The sequence below is a fragment of the Carcharodon carcharias genome, chromosome 17 (assembly GCF_017639515.1).
Source record: "Carcharodon carcharias isolate sCarCar2 chromosome 17, sCarCar2.pri, whole genome shotgun sequence".
Lineage (NCBI taxonomy): Eukaryota > Metazoa > Chordata > Chondrichthyes > Lamniformes > Lamnidae > Carcharodon > Carcharodon carcharias.
Window position 1 is genome coordinate 56,771,970 of NC_054483.1, and position 21,739 is coordinate 56,793,708.

Here is a 21,739-nt window from a genome sequence, read left to right on the forward strand (position 1 = left end):
CTGCTTCAGTACCTAAGGAGACACGACATTGTGCAATCATCAAAGAACATCCCCATTTCTGATGTTATGGTCTAGGGAAGGTCATTGATGAATCAGCTGAAGATGGTTGGGCCTAGGACACTACCCTGAAGAACCCTGCACCGATGTCCTGGGGCTGAGATGATTGGCCTCCAGTTGGAGAATTTTTCCCCTGTTTCCCATTGATTCCAATTTTGCTAGGACCCCTTGATGCAACAATCAGTCAAATGCTGCCTTGAGTTAAGGTCTGCCATTCTCACCTCACCTCTAGAACTCAGCTATTTTGTCCACATTTGTAACAAGGCTGTAATGAGGTCTGGAGCCAAGTGCCCCCCCCCCCCCCACTCCGGTGTGCATCTGTGAGCCAGTTATCGCAGGGTAAGTGGTGCTTGATATCACCCTCAGTGACACCTTCAGTCACTTTGCTGATGATTGAGAGTAGATTGGTGGGGCAATAATAGGCTGAACTGGATTAGTCCTGTTTTTGTGGAACCAAAACTGAAAATCGATAAGCAGTTTTCTCTGTGCCCCCCAAAAGTGGAGTCTTAAATTCAGTGGACAGCTTATGTCTAGGTACTAAACTCTGCCAGCTATGATTGTATTGAATGGTGGAGCAGACTTGAGGGTCTGAATGGTTTACTCCTGCTCCTATTTCTTATGTTCTGATGTTTATTAATGCCCTAAGCCTCTCCACCTCCCTCTCTTCCTTTAAAACACAAAAAGTCACAACAAACTCTTGGGGCGGAATTGTCTGGTCCCATTGGCAGCAGGCATCATGGCGGGCGAAGGAGGGGACAATTCAGCATGAGGGGCAGAACTTGGTTTCACGCTGGTGTGAAATCACAGCGGGATCATCTGATGGTGCCCGCCAATGCAAAACCTGCTGGAGGCCGGCGTGGATCCGATTTGCATCACAGTCACGGGATGAAAATTAAGGCCCGACCGGAATTGTCCCCCAAGCCCTATTTATTGTTACACCGGTGGGAAAACACGCCAGCCCAGAACACATCTGGCAAGTGTGATGTGCAGAAGTCAAGACTTACCATTAGGGCCTGGCTCAGGTTGCAGGCATCGGAGGAGAAGAAAATGCTGGAGCCCTGCAGCTACCGAACCCCAGAGGAACACATGCATCACATGTGGGGCGAATCTGCATGCACATGGCTTGGCCAGGAAGCAGCTCTCAGAAAGTGGGAGGTCTCTGTTGATGTCTTGGGTCTGCTTCAGAACATCACGCCATGGGCTGCTATGGGTGGTCGGCGAAGGGCGGGGTAGAGGAAGCTATCAGTAGCTATCAGTGGAAGAGGAAGGTGTACCATGGTTGGGGGGGTGGCGGGCACGCTTGGGAGAGGAAGGCGTACCTGGTAGGGTGAGGTTGCGGGGGGGGAACTAAGGTGTTGAAGGGGGTGATGTTGGGAAGGGGTTGGAGGGAGGACAGGAAGGAGGAGGAGGATGAATGTGTCTGGTGGATGAGAAGTGCGTCCACGGAGGAGCAGGGAAGGTGTCCGGGGGAGGAAGAGGAAGTAAGGGTGGAGGACGGAGTAAGTTGGGGAGAGATATCCAGGTGAATGTGCAAGGGAGGAGTCTGTGGATTCAATGACTGCCTCCTGGGGACAAAATTAAGGGTGGGTGTGGTGGGAAGGAATGGTGACAGGGAGCCAATAGGGTAGGAGGGTGAGGGTGCATTGGTACCAGTAGCGAGGGTGGTTGATTGGGACTCGGAGGCAGAAACTGACCCTGGGGGTGTGAAAGAAGAAGAAGTCAGGGAACTCAATGCAGATGGGACTTTCAGAGAAGATTGGTGCAAATGCACCTGGACATCCTGGAACAACAGGGGTTTGGTTGGTAGGTGACGGTAGGGAGGTAGAAGGTGACTGTGGGGAGGGGGAAGGTGATGCCAGGGTATCTGCAGGATGGGGGAAAGGACATGGGTGACTGTGTGGGTGGGAAGGATGGGGGGAGCTGATGAGATACTTGACTATGACCTTGGTTTTCGAAATCGAAAGTGAGCAGAGTCTCATGTTGGACAGGCGCAGGTGCTGCATGGGAGAGCGATCAGTGGATGGGTGGAGATGCAGGTCAACTCAGATGGACAACTGAAAGAGAACCCCAGCAGGCAGCATCGAAAATGCTCAGGACATTGAGATGAGTGCGATGGATGAAGGCTCCATGTGTGTGGGAGAGAGCTGGCAGAGTTCTTACACGAGGCTCCAAAAGGTCCTGCCATACACACGCAACTCTCCCTCCAGAATCATTCAGGGTCTGGCTGCATGCAGCTGAACTGCTAGTGGGGGATGCAGTGGGTGGACTCGTGAAGCCTGTCAATTAAGCTGAAAGACAACATCACACATTATTCATTGAAAGTGAATATATTTTCAGATTACGAAAATGTGTTCACCTGTGCCATCACTTGCAGCAGGGCTGGAGACAGGCTATGCAGCAGTTGGCCCTGTTGCCTCTGATGACTTGAGAGCTGAGGCCTTGAGGGTCCTGGCTTGCTTTGGCTGTCCTCCTGTGAGCCAGCTGCTCCCTCTGCAGGCCTACTCCAGGTGACAGATGGCCCCTGCAGTGACCAAGGATGAGGTTGAGGGGGGGTCACAGGCAAAGGGGACTCAGAGGGAGCAACAGCGTCTGAGCCCAGGGGTGTCCAGCTGCTGTTCATCCTCCCTTCAGGTGCCCGAGGGCCCTGGCCTGACTCCTTTAGGGGAAGGAGCACCTGGAGGGATGCCAAGGTGCCCTTTTTCCCCCTTGTGTTGCCACAGGGGAACTCACCCCTGGCTGGCATGATGGAGTGCAGGTCTGCACACGTCTCTACATTCTATTGGACCAGGGTCTCCATGGCATCTTCCATTCTTCCCATGGAGACCTCCATATGTGGACACCACTTCACCAGAGAGCAGGCAGACGCACTCCTCCAACTCGCATGCCACTCTGTTGAGAGCTTCCAACAGCTCTGCATGATGTTCCCCAGCCTTCTACTGACTCTTCAGGATGATTTGGAAGGCCGAATCTGGAGGCTTATCATCTGGCTTGGACTTCACAGAAACCTCTTCCCCAGCAGTCCTCCGAATGCCGAGGAGTTCGGCTGAACCTGCCTCCCCCTGCTGTGAACACGTGTCCATGTGGTGACCACCCGATTGTGAACCCGAGCCTGCTCTAGATCTATGCCCCACTGAGGTGTGTATATCTGCGTTGGTGGAGGGTGTGGCTAAGTGCTGTGACAGGTCTTCCAGGCTGTCAAAAGCAGGAAAGAGGACACTCACAGTTGCGTTGAGAGAAGAATGAATTGGTGCAGGATCCTCACTTGGGCTTTCACCGCCAACCTCACCATCACCACAGGCACAGTCCACGTCCTCACCAGCCAACACGATGGTACACTCCTCAGAGTGAATGAGGGGCCTAATATGGGCCACTCCACCCCCGGCCTGTGACCTCTTCCTCCTGCATGAAAATTGATGGAGAGAGTGCGAGCAGGAAGCATGGCGCTGCGTGGAATGTTTGTGTGATAAGCAGAGCCATGGACGGGATGAGGAAGTGAGCTCCAGGGGATATAAGCCTGGTGGATATGTGAGGGTGTGTGAGAGAGTTAGGGTTGTTGTTCCTAGAGCTGTGAGATCCCTGTGGATGTGTGATGGGTTTGGGAGTGTGTGAGTTGAGAGTGATGAGTTGGTTGACTTACTCTGGCGGAACGGATGAAGACATTCATCCTCTTCCTGCACTGGATGGCTGACCTCCTCAGTGCTCCAGTGGCACTGACCATCGCTGCCTCCCAGGCCGGAAGGGTGACTCTGGTGGACCTCCTGCGGCCAGATCAGGGGTAGAGTACGTCATGGCACCCCAGAGAGGCATCACTAAATTTGGGGGCTGCTGTCTTTGCTTTTGGGGCCATCTGTCACCTGGAGCAGTCCTGGTCTGTTGACGTGAAGTAAGCTGGGCTCTGGTGCGGTTTAAATACAATGTCCGGAGCAAGCAAGCGCTGAGGTCACGGCGTCATGGGCAAATCCGAGCTCGCCCACCAGCGATCCAGAATGCATTACTAATGAGGCGGGATGTGCCAGGAAAGGGATGGTATGGCGTGAAGTCCCGCCATTGCGGCCAGTGGGTAAAATGTCTTTTTTCACACTCGCTACCACACTCAGTGCAGATTTGGGATGATTCCACCCTTAAAATGAACTCCTTAATATCTACTTGTTTGACTAAGCATTTCCTCATCTGCCATAATATCTCCTTCTGATGCCCAATGCCAGATGTTGTTTGATTGTGCTTTGATGAAGCAACTAGGGACGTTTTATTATATTAGAGCAGCTATATAATTGCAAGTTGTTGTTATTATTGGGAAAATGTGATTGTATTGCCCGTGAGGTTCTATCTTTGGACAATTGCAGTCATTGCTCCTGCTGTTTTTGATGAGCCACTCACTACCTGTGAGGCTGTGCCAGGACTTGGGGGTCTCAAACAACAATTCCCCCTTATGAAGCAGCTACTTTATTGTTAACATCAAAGAGGCAGTGAAAAGGTTAGCACTGTATTAATTCCTTCATTTATATTCAATTCAAGCCTGCTTTCATGGCAATGCATTAAAAAATAATCCCTTTGAATGAATGATTAAAATCACACTTCTCTTAGTAGATGTATCTTTCCTGATAATGGTTTAAGGTATTGAACTTACTTTCAAAGTAACTGCTCTTGAACTTAGTTTTGATTGAAAATGGCTAACTTCTTGAATACAGTTCTCATAGGCCACAAAGATAATGATGGTGCCTATATGTCACTGCCTGTGCCACCTTGGCATACAGTGATAGCTAGGGCATTTATTTATCTTCTCCCAACACCACCCCGACAAGCCTAGAATAGACAGATAAGTGCAATTGTCACTATGGCCAGAATCTTCGGCTCAGCGAGCTGGGGCACGTAAAATGACATTGGGTGTGCGTCCCGACATCACTGCACACCATTCAGATCTTGAGGTCGGTGGGTGCACACCGGAGTCGGTTGCATGCCTGCCAAACTGTCAAAGGCCTATTAAGGCCATTTAAATATCAGTTAAACGAATAAACTGAGCTGCCCGTCCAACCTTAAGGCTGGTGGGCAGGCGAAGAGCCTAGGCGGCCTTCGCATTTCTCATGGAACCTCATCCATGGGCAGGATGAGATTTCATGAAGGTATTTAAAGTTTAATAAAATATTTTAATAAAATTCATTGACATGTCACATGAGCGGACATGTCTTAAAATTTTTTATTTTCTTTATTAAAATTTTCAAATATCAAACTAATCTCCCTGAAGCAGCTCTGTGCCTCAGGGATAATTTTGTGCTCTTTCACACTCATGCACGAAAAGCGCAGGCCCCAACTCAGCCTCCCCCCCCCCTGCGCGCGCGCACACACACACACACACACACACACACGGAGCACTGTGCGTCCAGGTATGCGTCACACTGGGCAGGCCTTCATTGGCCCGCCTGCAAAGAATGGTGGTGCGCAGACGATCGTGGGCGGCGATCAGCTACACACCCGCTCCCGTCCTACCCCTCCCGACGGGGAGAAAATTCTCCCCTATCATCTGCAAACATTTGTTTCCTCTAGTGGCAAAATATAATTCACCTCACAACATATGTGTTGTCCACTTTGCATCAATGGAACATAGACAAAGTGAGTAACATACAGCTCCACCTGGAGCTGTGGAAATACACAACATCTTTTTGGAAGCCTCCAGAACTGAAGCGCACACGTAGGCAGGAATTTTATCAGCATGTCAGGAACCTTGATGACAGATCCAAAAACCAGGGTTAACCCTGCCTGAGTCAATTGTGGGACCCCGGCCATATTCACTTGTTGCCAGATGGCCAATAAATTTCCCTTAAATGACGGGTGCCCACCCAGTACCTGCGGACCAATTGGAGGCCTGGCAGCTCAGTGGTCTCAGCAGCAGGACCAGAAGCAGTGGCCACTGTTGGACTACAGATGGAAGAGAGTAGGCCATGGAAGTTGGCCGCCCTCCCATCCAGTTAAGTGGGGCCTGGGAGTGCCAGGACCAGTCAGGCAGGCCCTAGCAAGGGGCAGCAGTGTGTTTGGTGAGGGCAGGGTGGGGGTTGTTGTGGGAGACCCCTCAGTGGTCCACAGAGTGCCCAAATTGGAAGCTTCCACCTCTAAGCTTTCAGGGAGGCTGCCAGAGTTCACTAGGCTATCACCGAAAGCAGCAGAGCACCCACCCACCACTGGTTAAATGCCTGTGGTAGCAAAAAGAGGCCCTTAATTTTCCATTTAAGTGACTCAATTGGCCTCCGGGCAGGGAGGGTTGATCTCCATCTTCCCTGCTGCTGGTAAAATGGCGTGGTGACAGGAAGTCAATGGGCACTCCACCCACTTCCATCCATTGTAATTTTATGCCCTCACACCCTGCTGTCCAGCCTGCCACCAGAAGGCTGGTAAAATCTACCCTGTACATCTCAGGTCACTACTCAAGAAAAAAAGAATAGGACATTTTGAAAGAGAGTGCAGACCATCCTCCTTTCCAAAACTGGAAGATAATGATGACCTTACCCTGCAAGTCTACCACTGTACGAAGACATGAGTTTTTATATCCAGTGATCCACAGTGGAACACCAATTTATCTCGACCAAAGTCATTTCCTTATCCCCAATGTGTACGCAACCATACACACTCCATTATGTACCAATGTTCTTTCCCGACAGTAACATGTGAAAAATATTTAGCAACCTCACAAACTATGCACTTTTTCAAAATAAAAATAGACATTTATCGTACCTTGAATAGAAAAAAATGTTTCTTTTTCAGAACTAGCCAATGTTTAGAAAATACCAGGACTGTTCATGAGTCCGAAAACAGAAACACAGCAATGTTCGAGCAAATACTGTATCACAGAATCACACAGTGCACAAGAGGCCCAGCAAGTCTACACAGACACATGAGAAACACCTGACCTACTTACCTAATCACATTTACCAGCACTTGACCCATAGCCTTGAATGTAATAGAACATCTGTGGAGAACATCAGTATGAGGAAGGTCAAGAGAGGTCTGGCCAGTGTAACTTCTGAAAGGATTCAAATTTAGAGGCTCGGTTTCCATTGGCTTCATCCTCCCTGCCACCTGAAGTGCCTCTTATCCTATCTTGATGAGAACTCCCTTTCTTTCAAAGATTAATCCTTGTTAATTTGGCAGCATCACAAATTAAGTGCAACAGGATACAGCAGCTGACTGTGGTAATCTCCCAGTTCCAGAGCACAATTAATTTCACAGTGACAACAAGAGGCAAATTAGAACTAATTTGGTCAAACGGCCTTGTCCCATGAATGGACTCTGCACAAATAATTATCATTGGAAACCTGGATAGAGTTATATAGAAGATGATGTGCATCTCATCACAAGAGGATTCCCTGCCATAATTAGATCTTCGGGAGGTTTCATTTGGCTACCTCTGACCGGAGTAGAACAGGTTTTATTGTTCATCTGTTTGTATCTAAGCCCTACATTTAACCCTACAAATAACTGCATCAGGAAGACAAACTACTCATTTATAAAGAACAAGACTTGTTACTCTTAGTTTTTGGTTCCCTCTTGGTCTACATTCCTGAAACGATTATAAATCAGAGTCTTCATGGTTGACTGATTTGTTTCATCAATAAGATTTTTCATGCACTTAAATTCAGAGGGGATGGGCAATGTTGTTTCCTGAAATAGTTTGTGTGACACTTGGCAACATAAGTAATCTAAAACACCAAGCAGATACATTTGTATCTCCATATCTATCTATAACTTAAAGAACAATAAGTTAAATTTGTAGAACATATTTAGCAAAAACAGCCCAAGTTGTTTGACAAGAGCAAAATCAGACAAAAATTGCTCAGAGCCAAAGAATGAGATATTTTGACATCTGTCCAAAAGCTTAGTCCAAGAGATTGACTTGAAGGAACATCTTAAAGGGGGAGAGAGAGAAAGAGAGTTGGAGAGGGGTACCAATTTATGGAGGAAATTCCAAAGCATAGGGTTTGACATCTGAATGCATGGCTTCCAAAGTTGGGTGAAGGAAATAAGGGGTGCAGAAAAGGCTAAAGCTCTCAGAACACATTGCAGGGCTGGAGGAAGTTACAGAAATAGACTCATCCTGACTTGCCATGACCTGATATCTGATGGCACCCAGTCCATCCTTACTTAATTACCTTCCTTATGCCGTTCCGTCTTGTGGTTGTCTTGAGCCCCCACTCACCATGTTGCTGAGCCATCAGGCCTATTCTCAACTAAAAGACAGTTTTCAACATGAATTTTCTTTTTTAATACTGTGATTATCAGCATGCATACAGCTATCAAATTCAGTTAGTGCAATGGAAACTAATTTCAGGTGGGGAACGAGTCTGGAAGCTCAGGAACCTACTGAAGTGGTATTGAAGTTGATAAAATGTTTGGGCTGGTTTGTGCCAGATTCTCCCGAGCAGATCCTCTTTCAATTCTGCAGCTCCAGCCCCCCTCCACCCTATCTCAAAACTCCCAATCGCCAGAAGAATCCTGACACCCTAGCACTTCAAAACTGGGCCCCCATTCCAGTTTTTCCACAGACCTAGACCCTCTCTCATGTTTCCACAATTCAGGCTCACTCTTCAGCATGGCCACAATCTCCCTCCTGTCAAGTATTCTCAGACACTAGAGGCCGGATTTTTAACAGGGCCTCAGGGTTGGCACCTGGTGCAAGTGGAAATTCAAAGTCACGGTGCCCATCCTGGTCTCAGTGTTTCCAAGGCAGTTTTGAATTTTCAAAGGGCAGGAGTTGGAGGAAATGGGAAATGCAGTTACAGTCCTGTGCCCGAACAGCCTTGTGCACGTCTGCCCAAATCCAGCCCCACGATTCTAGTCAAAGTTCCTAAGAATCCGCTTCTTAGAACATTCAGATCCCAGCATTTCCTACTCAGTTTTAGGTTCATAGGCACTATTCCCAACTTCAACTTTAAGGCTACCAGACTCAGGAATCCAATTTCTAGTGTTGCCAGACCTCAGGCCTCTGCACATGGCCAGCCCAGAACTTGGTGGGGTCCAAGTAAGTTTCTTTGTAGTTAATATTTATTCAAATGCTTGGGGCCAACTAGTGCTCGCACCAGCACTGCTAACCTTGTACTCCACGGCCACTTTTTGCCATGTTTGACCTCCTGGCCAACTGAAGAGCTGCCTGCTCTTGTTTGGCAAGGATGTGGCAGACCCCAATTTAGCCACCACCTCCCACTAATGCCAAGTAGCAGCTCCCACCTGCTGGAGATGTTTTGTGCCATTAATTGATCACTGAACACACGCCCTGGACAATTAGGCCATTTAAATTTAAAAATCAAGCGTGACACAGCTGAAGCCCAAAGTTAAAACCCAGAATTCATCCAAGTGTTCCTGCCCCTACTTTGAAAATCTATCCCCAAGATTCTAGTCTAAATGCTACAAGACTTAAAAATCAGCTTCTTAGAACTTTCAGGTCCCAACATTTCCCATTCAGTTCCAGGTTCATAGACACTCTTCCCCATGCAGTGCTCTCAGACCTCAAGCTTAATGCTATCAGACCCAGGAATCCAATTCCCAGTGATGTGAGACCTCAGGCACCTGCAATGGCCAGCCCAGAAACTTGCTCTCCTGTCCTGACACATGCCAGGATCCATTCCCAGTGTTCCGTACACCAATGCTCTCCCTGTCCATTGTTGCCACACAGCTGAATCCTCTATCCCCATTACTGACAAATCCTGATACCTCCATCCACTCAACACCCCCCCCCCCCGCCCCCCCACCATCACCACCACCACTATCACAACAACAGTGCTCCAAGATCCCTGACCTCATTTCTGCCATCCTGTCCTGTGCCCAATTCCCCATCTTTTGCTACCAGACCTTAGGTCTATGCTTCACAGTGCTCCCAATCAGCCTAATAAGATGGCTGAGGTAACATCAAAGCAGAGTAAGCATTCTTGGGAATGCCAGGGCCAGGCGGGCAGGCTCCAACAATCTGGGGTAGATGGTATGGTCTGCAATTTCTGAAGGCAGATGGCATTGTTGCTGTGGATGCAGTAATTGCTGCCTGGGAACCCCCCCGTGAGTCATGGAGCCCAAAACGGAGATCCCCCGCCACCCCCCAAACACATTGGAGCCTTGCTTTCAATGGACAGTGTCCCCATACAATGATGAGCTGCCCCAATCCAGGCAAAATGACCACAGAAGTGGGAGGTGGCCCTCAATTGGTCACATAATTGGCTCAATTGGGTTCCTGGTGGACAGCATGTCTGTCAGCTTTTCCAGCAGTGACAACATGGCAAAGCGGCAGGAAGCCATCAAGACGCTCCCCTGCTCCACCCCACCCCCATTTCCGATGCCTTTCTGCACTATTTTTCATACCTTTCTGCTTCTCTTCCACAGCCAAGAGGCTGATAAAATCCCAGCTTTGTGCTTCAGAACTAGCTGTGCCCCTAGCCAAGCTGTTCCAGCACAAATACAACACTGGCATGTACCTGGAAATGTGGAAAATTGCCAAATTATGTCCTGTCCACAAAAACAAGACCGGTTCAATCCAGCCAATTACCACATCATCAGTCTTCTCTCATTTATCAGCAAAGTGATGGAAGGTGTCATCGAGAGTGCTATCAAGTGGCACTTGCTCAGCAACAACCTGCTCACTCACGCTAAGTTTGGGTTCTGCCAGAATCACTCAGCTCAGGCCATTTCACAATCTTGATCTAAACATGGACAAAATAACCAAATTCAACTGGTGAAGGGAGAGTGACTGCCCTTGACATCAAGGCAGCAATTGACTGAGTATGGCAACAAGGGACAGCAGCAAAACTGAAGTCAATGGGAATCAGGGGGAAACTCTCCACTGGTTGGACTCATACCTGGCTCAGAGGAAGTTGGTTGTGGTTATTGGAAGTCAATCATCTCAACCCCAGGATAGTGTTCTAGGCCCAACCATCCTCAGCTGCTTCATCAATGACCTCCCCTCCATCATTAGGTCAGAAGTGGGGATGTCCACTGTTGATTACATAGTGTCCCATACTATTCTACCACACTGTTGGAGTCTGTGCCTGCATGGAGCAACACCTGGACGACACTTAGGCTTGGGCTGATAAATTACAAGTAGTATTTGTGTGCACAAGTGCCAGGCAATGACCATCTCCAACAGAATAGGATATAACCATTTTCCCTTACCATTCAATGGCATTACCATCATCGAATCCCATGCCATCAACATCCTGAGGATCACCATTGACTAGAAACCTAACTGGACCAGCCATATAAATACTGTGCCTACAACAGCAGGTCAGAGGTTGGGAATCCTGCACTAAATAACTCACCTCCTGACTCCCCAAAGCCTGTTCATCTCTGGAATTTGATGGAGTACTCTCCACTTGCATTGATGAGTGCAAATCAATAAATTCAACCCCATCCAGGTCAAAGCAGACACTTGATCAGCACACCATCTATGACCTGAAACATTCACTCCTTCCACCACTGGTGCACAGTGGCAGCAAAGTATACCATCCACAAGATGCAAAGCAGTAATTCCCAAAGGCTCCTTGACAGCACCTTCCAAACCCATGAGCTCTACCACCTGGAAGGACAAGGGCAGCAGACATAGCACAAAACCTACAAGTTTTCCATCAAGCTACACACTATCCTGACTTGGAGTGAAATGAAAAAAGCACCGTTTCTTAATTGTCATGTGACGAAACCTTGGAACTCCCTTCCTCACAGCACCATGAGTGTAATACTTGCACTGCAGTGGTTCAAGAAGGTGGTTCAGCACCACCTTCTCAAGGGCAATTGGGGAAGGGCAACAAATGTTGGCCTTGTGGGTGATGCTCACATCCCATAAATGAATTTAAAAAAAGGTTGCAACAATTGCATGAAGTTAAACTGCCACATGATTTCTGAGAGTGAAATTGTTTTTTTAAAAACTGCTTATGCATCATAACAGAATTTAAAATGTTAGTATCATGCTAAAGTTTAGACAAAAATGCTTCATTTTGTTCGAGGGTTTCCTCACTCCATTCAATTTAACATAATTAAAACTTAAGACAGTTCAATTTACTATCATCTACAACAGTCTAAAGACCTGTTACTGTGGATGTTGGTCTACAACCAAATATTGGGCTCAAACCAGAATAAATTAGTATTCTCAAAGGAGCCATAAGGATATAGAAAAACTCACGTCAGTGCAGTACATCAGTGTTAAACAAAATAGGGCAAACTTACTCTCTCTAGCCTGCAATATATGGAACATAGAACTGACTGAAGCTAACAGGCTGGAAGAAGTGGAAAAATGTTCCGCTGTCCTATACTGAAATTTTTCATTTTGATGAACACAAATAATTCACCTGGCCAAAAGACATTAATTTAAACCAAATTTGCTTTTGCCATGATGTGAAAGTAGAACAATTGAGTCCACTTGAATATCGTCAGAATTTTCAAGGCATCTGGTCTTGTGGAATGATTAGGTCCCTCTTTCAACAATGAAATCCAGAAAGAGCATGTCTGCTTGTGTGAGATAAGATAGCCTAATTAACTCTAGTAAGTGTAAATCGCCATCCATCTTGTACACATCACTGGCTTCTGCCTTTTAATCTTCTGCTTCCTATAATGCCTAAACAAATCAAAGTGTTTTAATTTCCAATAATGAGAAGAAATTGCATTGTGTGCAACAACAGTTGATATTTACTGCTGAGCTATAATGATGGGTTTTTTTTTGCATCCCATCTGATAATCACCACCAGTACTAAATTAGGCTATTCCTAGGAAAGACACAGAAATGCATTTTTCACTTCGACAACTAAAATTGAGTGCGTAACCTTTACTAACGAGCCTGGCTAAATTTTTACAAGTGGTAACTCATCCAAAATAACATACAAATCACAATCCTCTAGGGGGTTATGCTTGAGAGAGAGAGCATTAGAAGTTTTTGATAGAAGAATTTGTCAAATAAGGGGAGAACATTTTAACAGGGATCCTTCACATATTATCTAGAAATTGTAAATAGTAAATGAAGAAGTATTTTTGCTCCCTTAATGGCTCAGCTAGTTTATCCACTGAGTCATACAGACCAGAAAAGTCCCAAGTTTGATCCTTCCTCAGTCCTGATCTAGCTGATTTGAGCTGGGGGTGGTCACTATGGTACCACAGTTAGCGTCAGAGGCTCTGGATTAAAGTGAAGAAAGCTAACCAAATTTCCAATCCTGATCAATGCACACTCAATACAAACCAGAAGCGTGTTGTCTGCCATATTCAGTCAGGCTTCTCTTTAGTTGTCCAGTGTGAACACCAGAACAGAAGGCCTGATGATGTAAATGTGAGAAGGTAATCAATACCAGAGGTCAATCCCTAGCTGCCAGTGGTTCCTTGGAAAGGGATGATGGGCAGCAGGGGACATCATTCTGAAATAATTAAAATAAATCATTTGAGAAAGCTTTATAATGTGATTCTGTCATTAGGTGTTCCTCTAAATTCTGCTTGACTCCCACCTTTTATAAGACTATGGGAAGCACATTATTAGGAGCTGTCCTCATCTCCCCACCCAGGCGTCTTGATCAGGCATTAAGTGTCTTAGAAAGAGGAACCCCCCACATTGGCAGCAAGATTTGCCCTGGTGGGCTCAGAGATAATGATGTTTAAGTGGCTCAATAATGACTAATTAGCCAGGGAGCAGGTTCCTGGTGTTGGGTCATTCCTGAGAGAGACCTGAGTTTCACCTGAAGCAGATTTGATCCCCATGTTCCAGTAATTTTGTTGGAAAGTAGCTGTTCAGAAACTTATCAGCTTCGGTACATCGCTAATGCTGTTCTTCTCAGGAACTTCTTGCAAATACCTGAGGTGCATTAGCACACCATCTTAAGCATTGATGTAAACTAAGGTATGTTAAACAAGACCAATGGCAAATCAAAATCACCCCCAGATCCAAGTGTTTAACCCCACATCTGAATTCCATTCCCAGACTACATTATGGACACACTGTTTTTTGCATTTCAGATGAATTTCTTTTAAGTATCAAAAATAATTTAACCTCCAGTTGATAAAAGTTAAAAACAACTTTTTAAAGTTAAAAAATATTGTTTGAAACTGTTGTTCCACCAAAAACACCACTTTGAGTTCAGTAAAAGCAAATACCATGGTTACGGAAATCAAAATAAACAGAAAATTCTGGAAACTCTCAGCAGGACAGATCACATCTATGGAGAGAGAAATGGAGTGAACGTTTCAAATTGATGACCTTTCATCAGTTCTGAAATGTTAACTCTGCTTCTGTTTCCACAAATGCTGCCTGATCTGCTGAATATTTCTAGCATTTTCTGTCATTATGGGTTAGATCAGGTTCTGAAGATGACTATTTGAATAGAGCCCATATCTAAATGAACGCACCTAAGAAATTTAGTTTGGGTGAGAATACCAAAACTACTTTGTCATCAATATCATGAGTCGAGCACCTCATAAATGGTACTGGCTTCTCACAAGAGGATGGTTTTCGATAACAAGCTATGACTAAATATATTTAAGGTCTTAGTTGAAGCTTAGGTTTTTCAATAACTGAGTGTAGTTAGTTGATCATTAAGGAGAAATAAGTTATTGGTCAACTAAGGCAATTGATTAACTCATTTACAGTTATTAAGACAGTGCAAATTTTAAAAGCATTAGTTACTTAAAATTAGACATTTATAAAAATTAGCTTATTTGATTTGTTGAATGGTGAAATATGGTAAAATAACAAGTCACAGTATTTTAAAACTAAATAGTTGGATTTGACCACATAGATTGCATTTATCAAACAATGAAATAGTACAAGACAAAATTGTAAAGAAACAAAGAACAGGAGCAATGTATGAAAAACACCAACATTTAAAATTGTTGTAACTAAGTCGATGCGAACAAATGGACATTGTTCAACTACAGTATAAAAATGTGCAAATTCACAAATAAGGCTGAGAATGAATTTATTACTTTTCCTTCTTAGCATGGAACTTCTTAAATTACTTTTGCACAAAAGGCCAGCCTGAGCTTTATGGCAATTTTGAAATTAAACTGGGCTTTGCAGTATAGCTTTATTTTGAATAATGCTGACACAGACACAACATTAGCTCTGTTTCTCTAAGCTGAATAATTTAGCAAGAAAATTCAACATTCACACATTTACTTTGAATATAATTGTAGGTCTTTATCTTACTGATTGATGTTCAGATTTTATTGGTACCCAAGAATGATGGATGTGTTTTTGCTGATCAGTTTGTGGTGTAGTAGCTCCCTCTTTTGACTGAATTTAGACACAGTTTAGGTTGTGAATGCTTTAAAGAAAATCATTGGCTGGGAGCTAATGGAGCCAGCGGAGTGGGCAAAGAGGCGGGTGGGCCCCCATAATCGGGGGGTTCTTGTGGGGGAGGATGGCATCCGATTTCCCCCCCTGCGGGTAAACTGTCCCCCATCAGGTCAGCAGTGTGAATGGACCAATGCCAGGAACCTGCTCCCTAGCTAATTAGTCATTATTGATAAAGGTCTTTATCTCTGACCCCACCAGGATTTAATGGTGGTTTGGGGATTCTGTCAAACTTGTATGGGTTTCCTGTAACTCATTAAGACTATCCAGCAAACCCTGCTGCCAGTGGGGCGGACGGGTCCCTCTTTCTAAGACACATAGGCCTGATCAAGATACCTGACATCAGGAAGAGGGTATCTGATGAGAGCCAACCCCACCCTTACATTCGACCTCCTTCCTCCTCCTCCCCCTTTGCCTGTGACCCCAACCCATTCCACTCAGCGCTCTCCAGGGATCCCATGATGATCTCTGTTGAAGGCCTCACTGTGTTACCAGCAGCACCCATTGCTCCCAATAGCACTGCCTATAACATAGAGCTGCCAGCGTTGGATTTGCCAGCAGCTGTCAGTGGGTGGGATTTCCACCCCCAGGGTCCTAAATCCCAGGGAAGGCCTGACACTGTCAAGTGAAGTGCCTGATGGGTTTCTCACTGGTTCTCCACCCCGTGGACAGTACCTACATCAGGAACATTAAATTCCGTCCATTTGTCTGTGAATAGAGTTATTGTCAAGGCAGCTAAAAATAATTACACACTTCTATAATGAGATACCTACTTTTTGAAATGAATTGAAGCAGTTTATCTTGAAGTAGATTATTCAGCAATGGTACTGTGCCTTGACTTTATCTTTTCCAGTGTCTTAGAGCAAAGAACATTCATACCTTCAGAGGATCTTGTCAGCTGACTCATTTTTCAAAGGATGTTTCTGAATGTTACTCTCTTAGTTTATAAAGGAGAAGAAATAAATGCCACATTTAAGAGGAATCTAGATAAGTACATGAGGGGTAAAAAAGCAGACGATTATGCCAATAGTTAAATGAAGCAGTATAGAAGGAAGCTCATGTGGAACATAAACCTGTTGGGCTGAATGGCCTGATTCTGCGCTGTTAATTTTATATAGAGTTGCAATGGGAATGCAAGAATGTAATTGATCAAATTTCATGGCAAAGAGAAGTTTGTTTTGCTTTCAAATAAATATAAATTGTAATAAATAAATTATAAATTGCAATAAGTAAATGATAAATTGTACCCAGCACTCAAGGCTATTTAATTTTTGAGATTATTGTACTTTGGATTCTGGGAGGCATTTTTAGCTTTGCATTTTTCATCTTTCAAATATTGTTTATATATACCAAAAAGTATAAATATTTAAAGAAGTTTAAGCCAGGAAAAAGTCAATCATGTTTGTAACATGTAGATTCATAATTTTATTGACTGTGAAATGTGTTCACTTCATCTAAAAAATGACAACATTATGCAAGTGATTTTCTTTCAATCATTATGGTAGGTTGTTCATCAGGATACAACTCAGCAAATAAGATGTCTGAACATTCTGCATTCTCAGCACATATTGAACATATTAGACTGTCCAACTGTGCTGAGCATAGCAGTCTTATGGAGCAGATTTTTTCCTTGCTACGCCACTGATAATAAAATCCAATACCATATTTTTACAATTGGACATTACATGTGACTTTTTTGGATCAGTAGGTTTGTGTCATAACTGTTCTTGATGTGGCCTTCTGATCAAAGAGCTCAAAATGTTGAAAGAATTCCAATTGGTACATAGAAATAAAATATTCCCTGTGGCTGGGGAATCAAGGATCAGAGGCGTTATCTTAAAATTAGTGTTTGACCATTTAGCATTGAGACCAGAGAACACTCTTTCACACAAAGGGGTTGTAGAAACCTGGAATTCTCCTTTGCAAAAGACTCTGAATTGATGTTTCAAGATTGAGAGCCACTATTTTTCCTTAGGTAAGAGACTCAAGGGAGTCTCAAGGAGTTAAGGTGGGTAAATGAAGCTGTGCATATCAGTCGTTATCATATTGAATGACAGAACAGACAAGGGGCTGAATGGCCTACTCCTGTTCCTGTGCTCATGCTTTTTTCATACTTTGTCAGTTGTTTTTTCTCCCTCTGCCAGCTACTCAGTGCATGACTGCAATTCTGCTTCACAAAGGCCATGACCTTATGTCATAATATTCACTCTGTTCACCTTAAAGAAGGTCAGTTTCCACTTGACTTATTTGTAATTCCAGTTGCAAGCCCTGTTCCCTTAACAAAAGGTCCAATCCTTTGAGCATTAGCTGAGGACCCAAACAACACTGCTTTGAGGAAGTCAAATACTTGGTGCCTTGCTTTTTTTACCATTGCTGCACTGCATGTTCTCTGGTTATTCCTGGTGGGAATTTTCAATGAACTTGGTTCAGATGCTTTATCCTTTCTGTCAACATCTACCAAAGCAATAAAATGAATGGATCATCTCTTTAGTGGCAGAGCCCTGTTTTATGATTAGTATGATATGTGACTAGCCTTGGGCTTTCATTATTCTCTATATTGTCAGGTTGAAGATAAAGACAGTGGAAACTACAGTATTTCTCAGTTCCGACTAATCATACCACCCACAAAGGATGGAAAGGATGGTTTTGTGATAGAAGAATACACTGGTGCAATCAAGACATCTATTACATTCAGAAACATGAGACGATCCTATTATAAATTTGAAGTTATTGCGACAGACAACTATGGGACAGAATTGAGCAGTAGTGCACAAGTTGTTGTAAGTATGGGACTTGTTTTTGTTGAGTTATTTTGCTTTACCTTTAAATGGACTGTCTAGCATTCAAGGTTCCTCTTTTAATAAACAATGAATGCCATTTTCTCATCATGAGATGTACTGTAAAATGTATCATGGAATTGGTTACAGCTATGCACCTATCTTGAAATTAGTAAATCAGAATGACGTTTTCAGGCCTGTTTAGTGTATTTCAAGTTAAATCAGTGGCCAATTCTATTGTGTGTGCTCACCACTTCAATGGAGGCAGTGGTGGGGGTCAGGGGTGGTCATCTGTTATTTTAAAAATGTGTCTTTACTTACTTTTAAAAACAGCCTTTAATGGAACATTCCTTTAGTGCTCTTTCGATCATTGAAGTCACTTAAAATGCTCTCAAAGTAAACCTTTAAAATAGAAATCAACGCTGCCACTTCTACTTTAGCAATTGTTCTATTTGTAACAATACAAGGCGGTATCATTTTACTAAGGCAGGCAGGTTCATACTTAATGGTCTAATGTGCAATGTACTATGGACATGATGCTCACTGAGATTCTCTTTCAGGCACCAATTTAGGAGCAGAAATAGATTGATAAAGTAATAGATTCATGAATGAAGCAGATGTTAGATTAAGTTATTTTCCATTGTCATTTGCTTCCTTCACCAGACCTGCCCTGCATTCAGTTTTACTCCCCACTGAAGATGGCAGGCAACCTATTTGGATATCAGGAGCATTGGAGGCTCTAGCTCCTGAATTATAGCCTTGTTGAGACTCTGAAATCATGCCAAATAATCAGTTCTGTGCACAGCAAGAATGCTGAGAGAAGACATTCTGAAATTGGGTTTAAGATTTCAATTCAGCACCTACAACTTTTGTGGTCTTTCTAAGTCTAGTCAAAATAAAATGCTATCTTAACCATTCCATTCACTTTATGTTTAAAGTAGTTCTTAATAAACAATTCCAGTAAAACAAAATTCTATTCCTTCAAACTTGGGTGGATCTTTCCAGTAGTTCAATACTACATACTGTACTGTGTACACTCTTTTCAAAGTGCAGGCTTTCTTTATGTAAGGTTTTCAGTATATTCAGCAGACAAAATAAATACAATTAAGTCCTAGCTCTTGCTGGTAAATTTGCCAGCCTCTTTCACATTAATGGCGCATCTGACTCTGATTTTTCATTGCCCGTCCAAACTTACGGTTGGCAGATGGGCAAATTGGCCAGGCAGCCTTTGCATTTTTCATCAAACCACATTCACGAGTGGTATGACATTTCCATGATGAAATGAAATATAAATACATCTCTGTAGACAGCAGCTTCAGTAGCTAAATTTTCAGGTGACAGATTATGATGCATGGACGCTTTCTTCAGCTTTTGAAACATTTATTTTTGCTTTTTCAGGTCTTCAGCTCCCTGAGGCCCACGCCCACATTGATGTCATCACCCGCCCTCTTCCCACCCCGACCCTGGCAGTGCTGAGCTTTTCAGCGCGTCTTTCACACTGGCTGGCTGTTAATTGGCCAGCTGTCATGAAATTGCAGTCAGGGCCCGATTGCGGTCGGCAGTCTGTTTCCCGGCCAATCCTTGGGCCTGCCGATCGTGCCCACCCGCCGAGCTGAATATTTAGGCCCATGTTTTATTTAAAACAGTTGGTTGCTATGTGAACTCAATCATGTGTTTTCTTTTCTTGTAAGTATAAACTGGACTGCGTCCTTTGCAAAGTCCAATACCCAACACATAATCCCAGGTAAAATCGTGTGCAAACCAAGACTCCAATTGGGCAAACATTTAACTTACTAAAGCAATGGGTTTCAGATGTTTGGAGGTGTGGAGGAGGTGAGAGCGCTTGAAATGTGCTCCAATAAAAATGGTCAAAAGATGGTATCAGAATGGCCCACACACCACAATATTTTCATAGACAGATGTTTTACTATCTATTGGACAGGGAGCAGCAACACTTCATGAAAATCATAAGGATAAAGTTGTATTGGAGCCACTGGCCAGCCATGAGACAATGCAACCTGGGAGATGGATGAATGTGCACTCATTGGCTAAAGCTTATACTCAGCAATTGTCTGCCATAGCTTTCTATGGGAGATATTTACAATCAAAGAACTTTTGGTTGCTTTACTTGATTATCTTTGCTTTACTTGCCTTAGAACCCTATGGGTTCACATGAGTCTACTTTTGGGAAGAAAAGTGCATTTCTATTCCCACATAATAAAACAACAAATAACGTTTGACATTTTGGTGGATGCACTGTTCATCTCTGTTGCTGAGGGCCATGAATTGTAACTGAGACTGACACTCTTCTCAGCCAGCTACATATAACCCATACAAGCCAATTTATAGCAGGCAAGGTGATCCTAAATGGGGAATGGTGAGAAGCTTACCCCTGCATCGTTGTATACTGGTAAACTCCATAGTTTATGCTGGTTAATTCCACAAAATCCTTGTGCACACTTGGGCTTCCCTAAGCCTTGGGTTTGCAAATCTACACTCAGCTTTTCAGGCAGGTTATTGGAGTGTGCCTCTACATATATCTGAAGCTTCCAACAACAGGATTTTAACTTGTTGCACCCAATGTTATACCTTACAAACAGTAAGGCTTGTGCAGTTTTTAAATTACAGCTGAATCAATTATTTGGAAAAATAGCAACCAAGTTGTCTGCAACAAAAAATTGTCACGTTAGAACCAACAGAATTGCATTTGTCCTTTCTCTAGGTATCCGTGGTCAATGAATTGGATATGCAAGTGATTGTTTCAAATGTCCCTCCTACTCTGGTGGAACAGAACAAGGATCAGCTCATCGGGTATTGTGTTTTCGTACCTTAAGGAATAAATATTTAGAAATAGAAAGAAGCAACAGGTTTTTAAAAATATTATTCTTGATGTTTCAATTGTTTTTGAGATCTGCAAAATGCCCAGTGAATATTGCGTATAAAATGCAAAAGTTACTGATGGTCAGTTACTTCAGCTAGATAAATTACTTTCAAGAATATAAACCTAAAACTTTTGCTGGCTATAGTTTTCTTAGGAAGATGTTATATAGTTTTATAAAATTATTTTGTCTGCTGTTTTAAAGGTGGGATCAATCTGTTTCCACCAGCTGATGTTTCATTCAGAATAGTGCAAATATTCAACACAAATGCATTAAGTAGGTGCCTTGGGACATTTTATTACACTAAAGATGCCAAATATATAAGTTGCTGTTGTTAAGTGTATTGAAGAAGTACACAATATTACTTCAGGACTGTGTATCACTTCATAAAATGCTGCACCAATTCCATAATAGTCATTGGAACTAATAAAATGTTGTTAACAAATACCATAGCAAATTTAAATACTAAAAGAAAAACACTTTTGTATGCTTTGTGGTTTTCAAAGGCTGGCAAAGTATCAGTGACGATGAACTTTATGGGGGGAATTTTCTGGTCGGCACTCAGGGGCGGGGCCTGCTCACAGACGCATAAAATGACGTGCAGTGACGTCGGGCAGGCGTCCCAACGTCACCGAGTATCATTTAGATTTTCAGTTTGGCGGGCGCGCAGCCGAGTCAGCTGCGAGCCCACTGAAATGTCAAAGGCTTATTAAGGCCTGTTTAAAATGAATTAA

At 43.8% G+C, this 21,739-nt stretch overlaps 1 protein-coding gene across 1 annotated transcript in view; it reads left to right on the forward strand.

Moving 5' to 3' along the window:
* Window positions 1–21,739, forward strand: part of pcdh15b (protocadherin-related 15b) — a 1,048,074-nt gene that overhangs the window by 918,078 nt on the left and 108,257 nt on the right. The window contains exons 29-30 of the mRNA XM_041210329.1: window positions 17,914–18,129; window positions 20,849–20,937. Coding sequence (XP_041066263.1) covers window positions 17,914–18,129; window positions 20,849–20,937 — 305 coding nt within the window. The remainder of the gene's footprint in view (window positions 1–17,913; window positions 18,130–20,848; window positions 20,938–21,739) is intronic.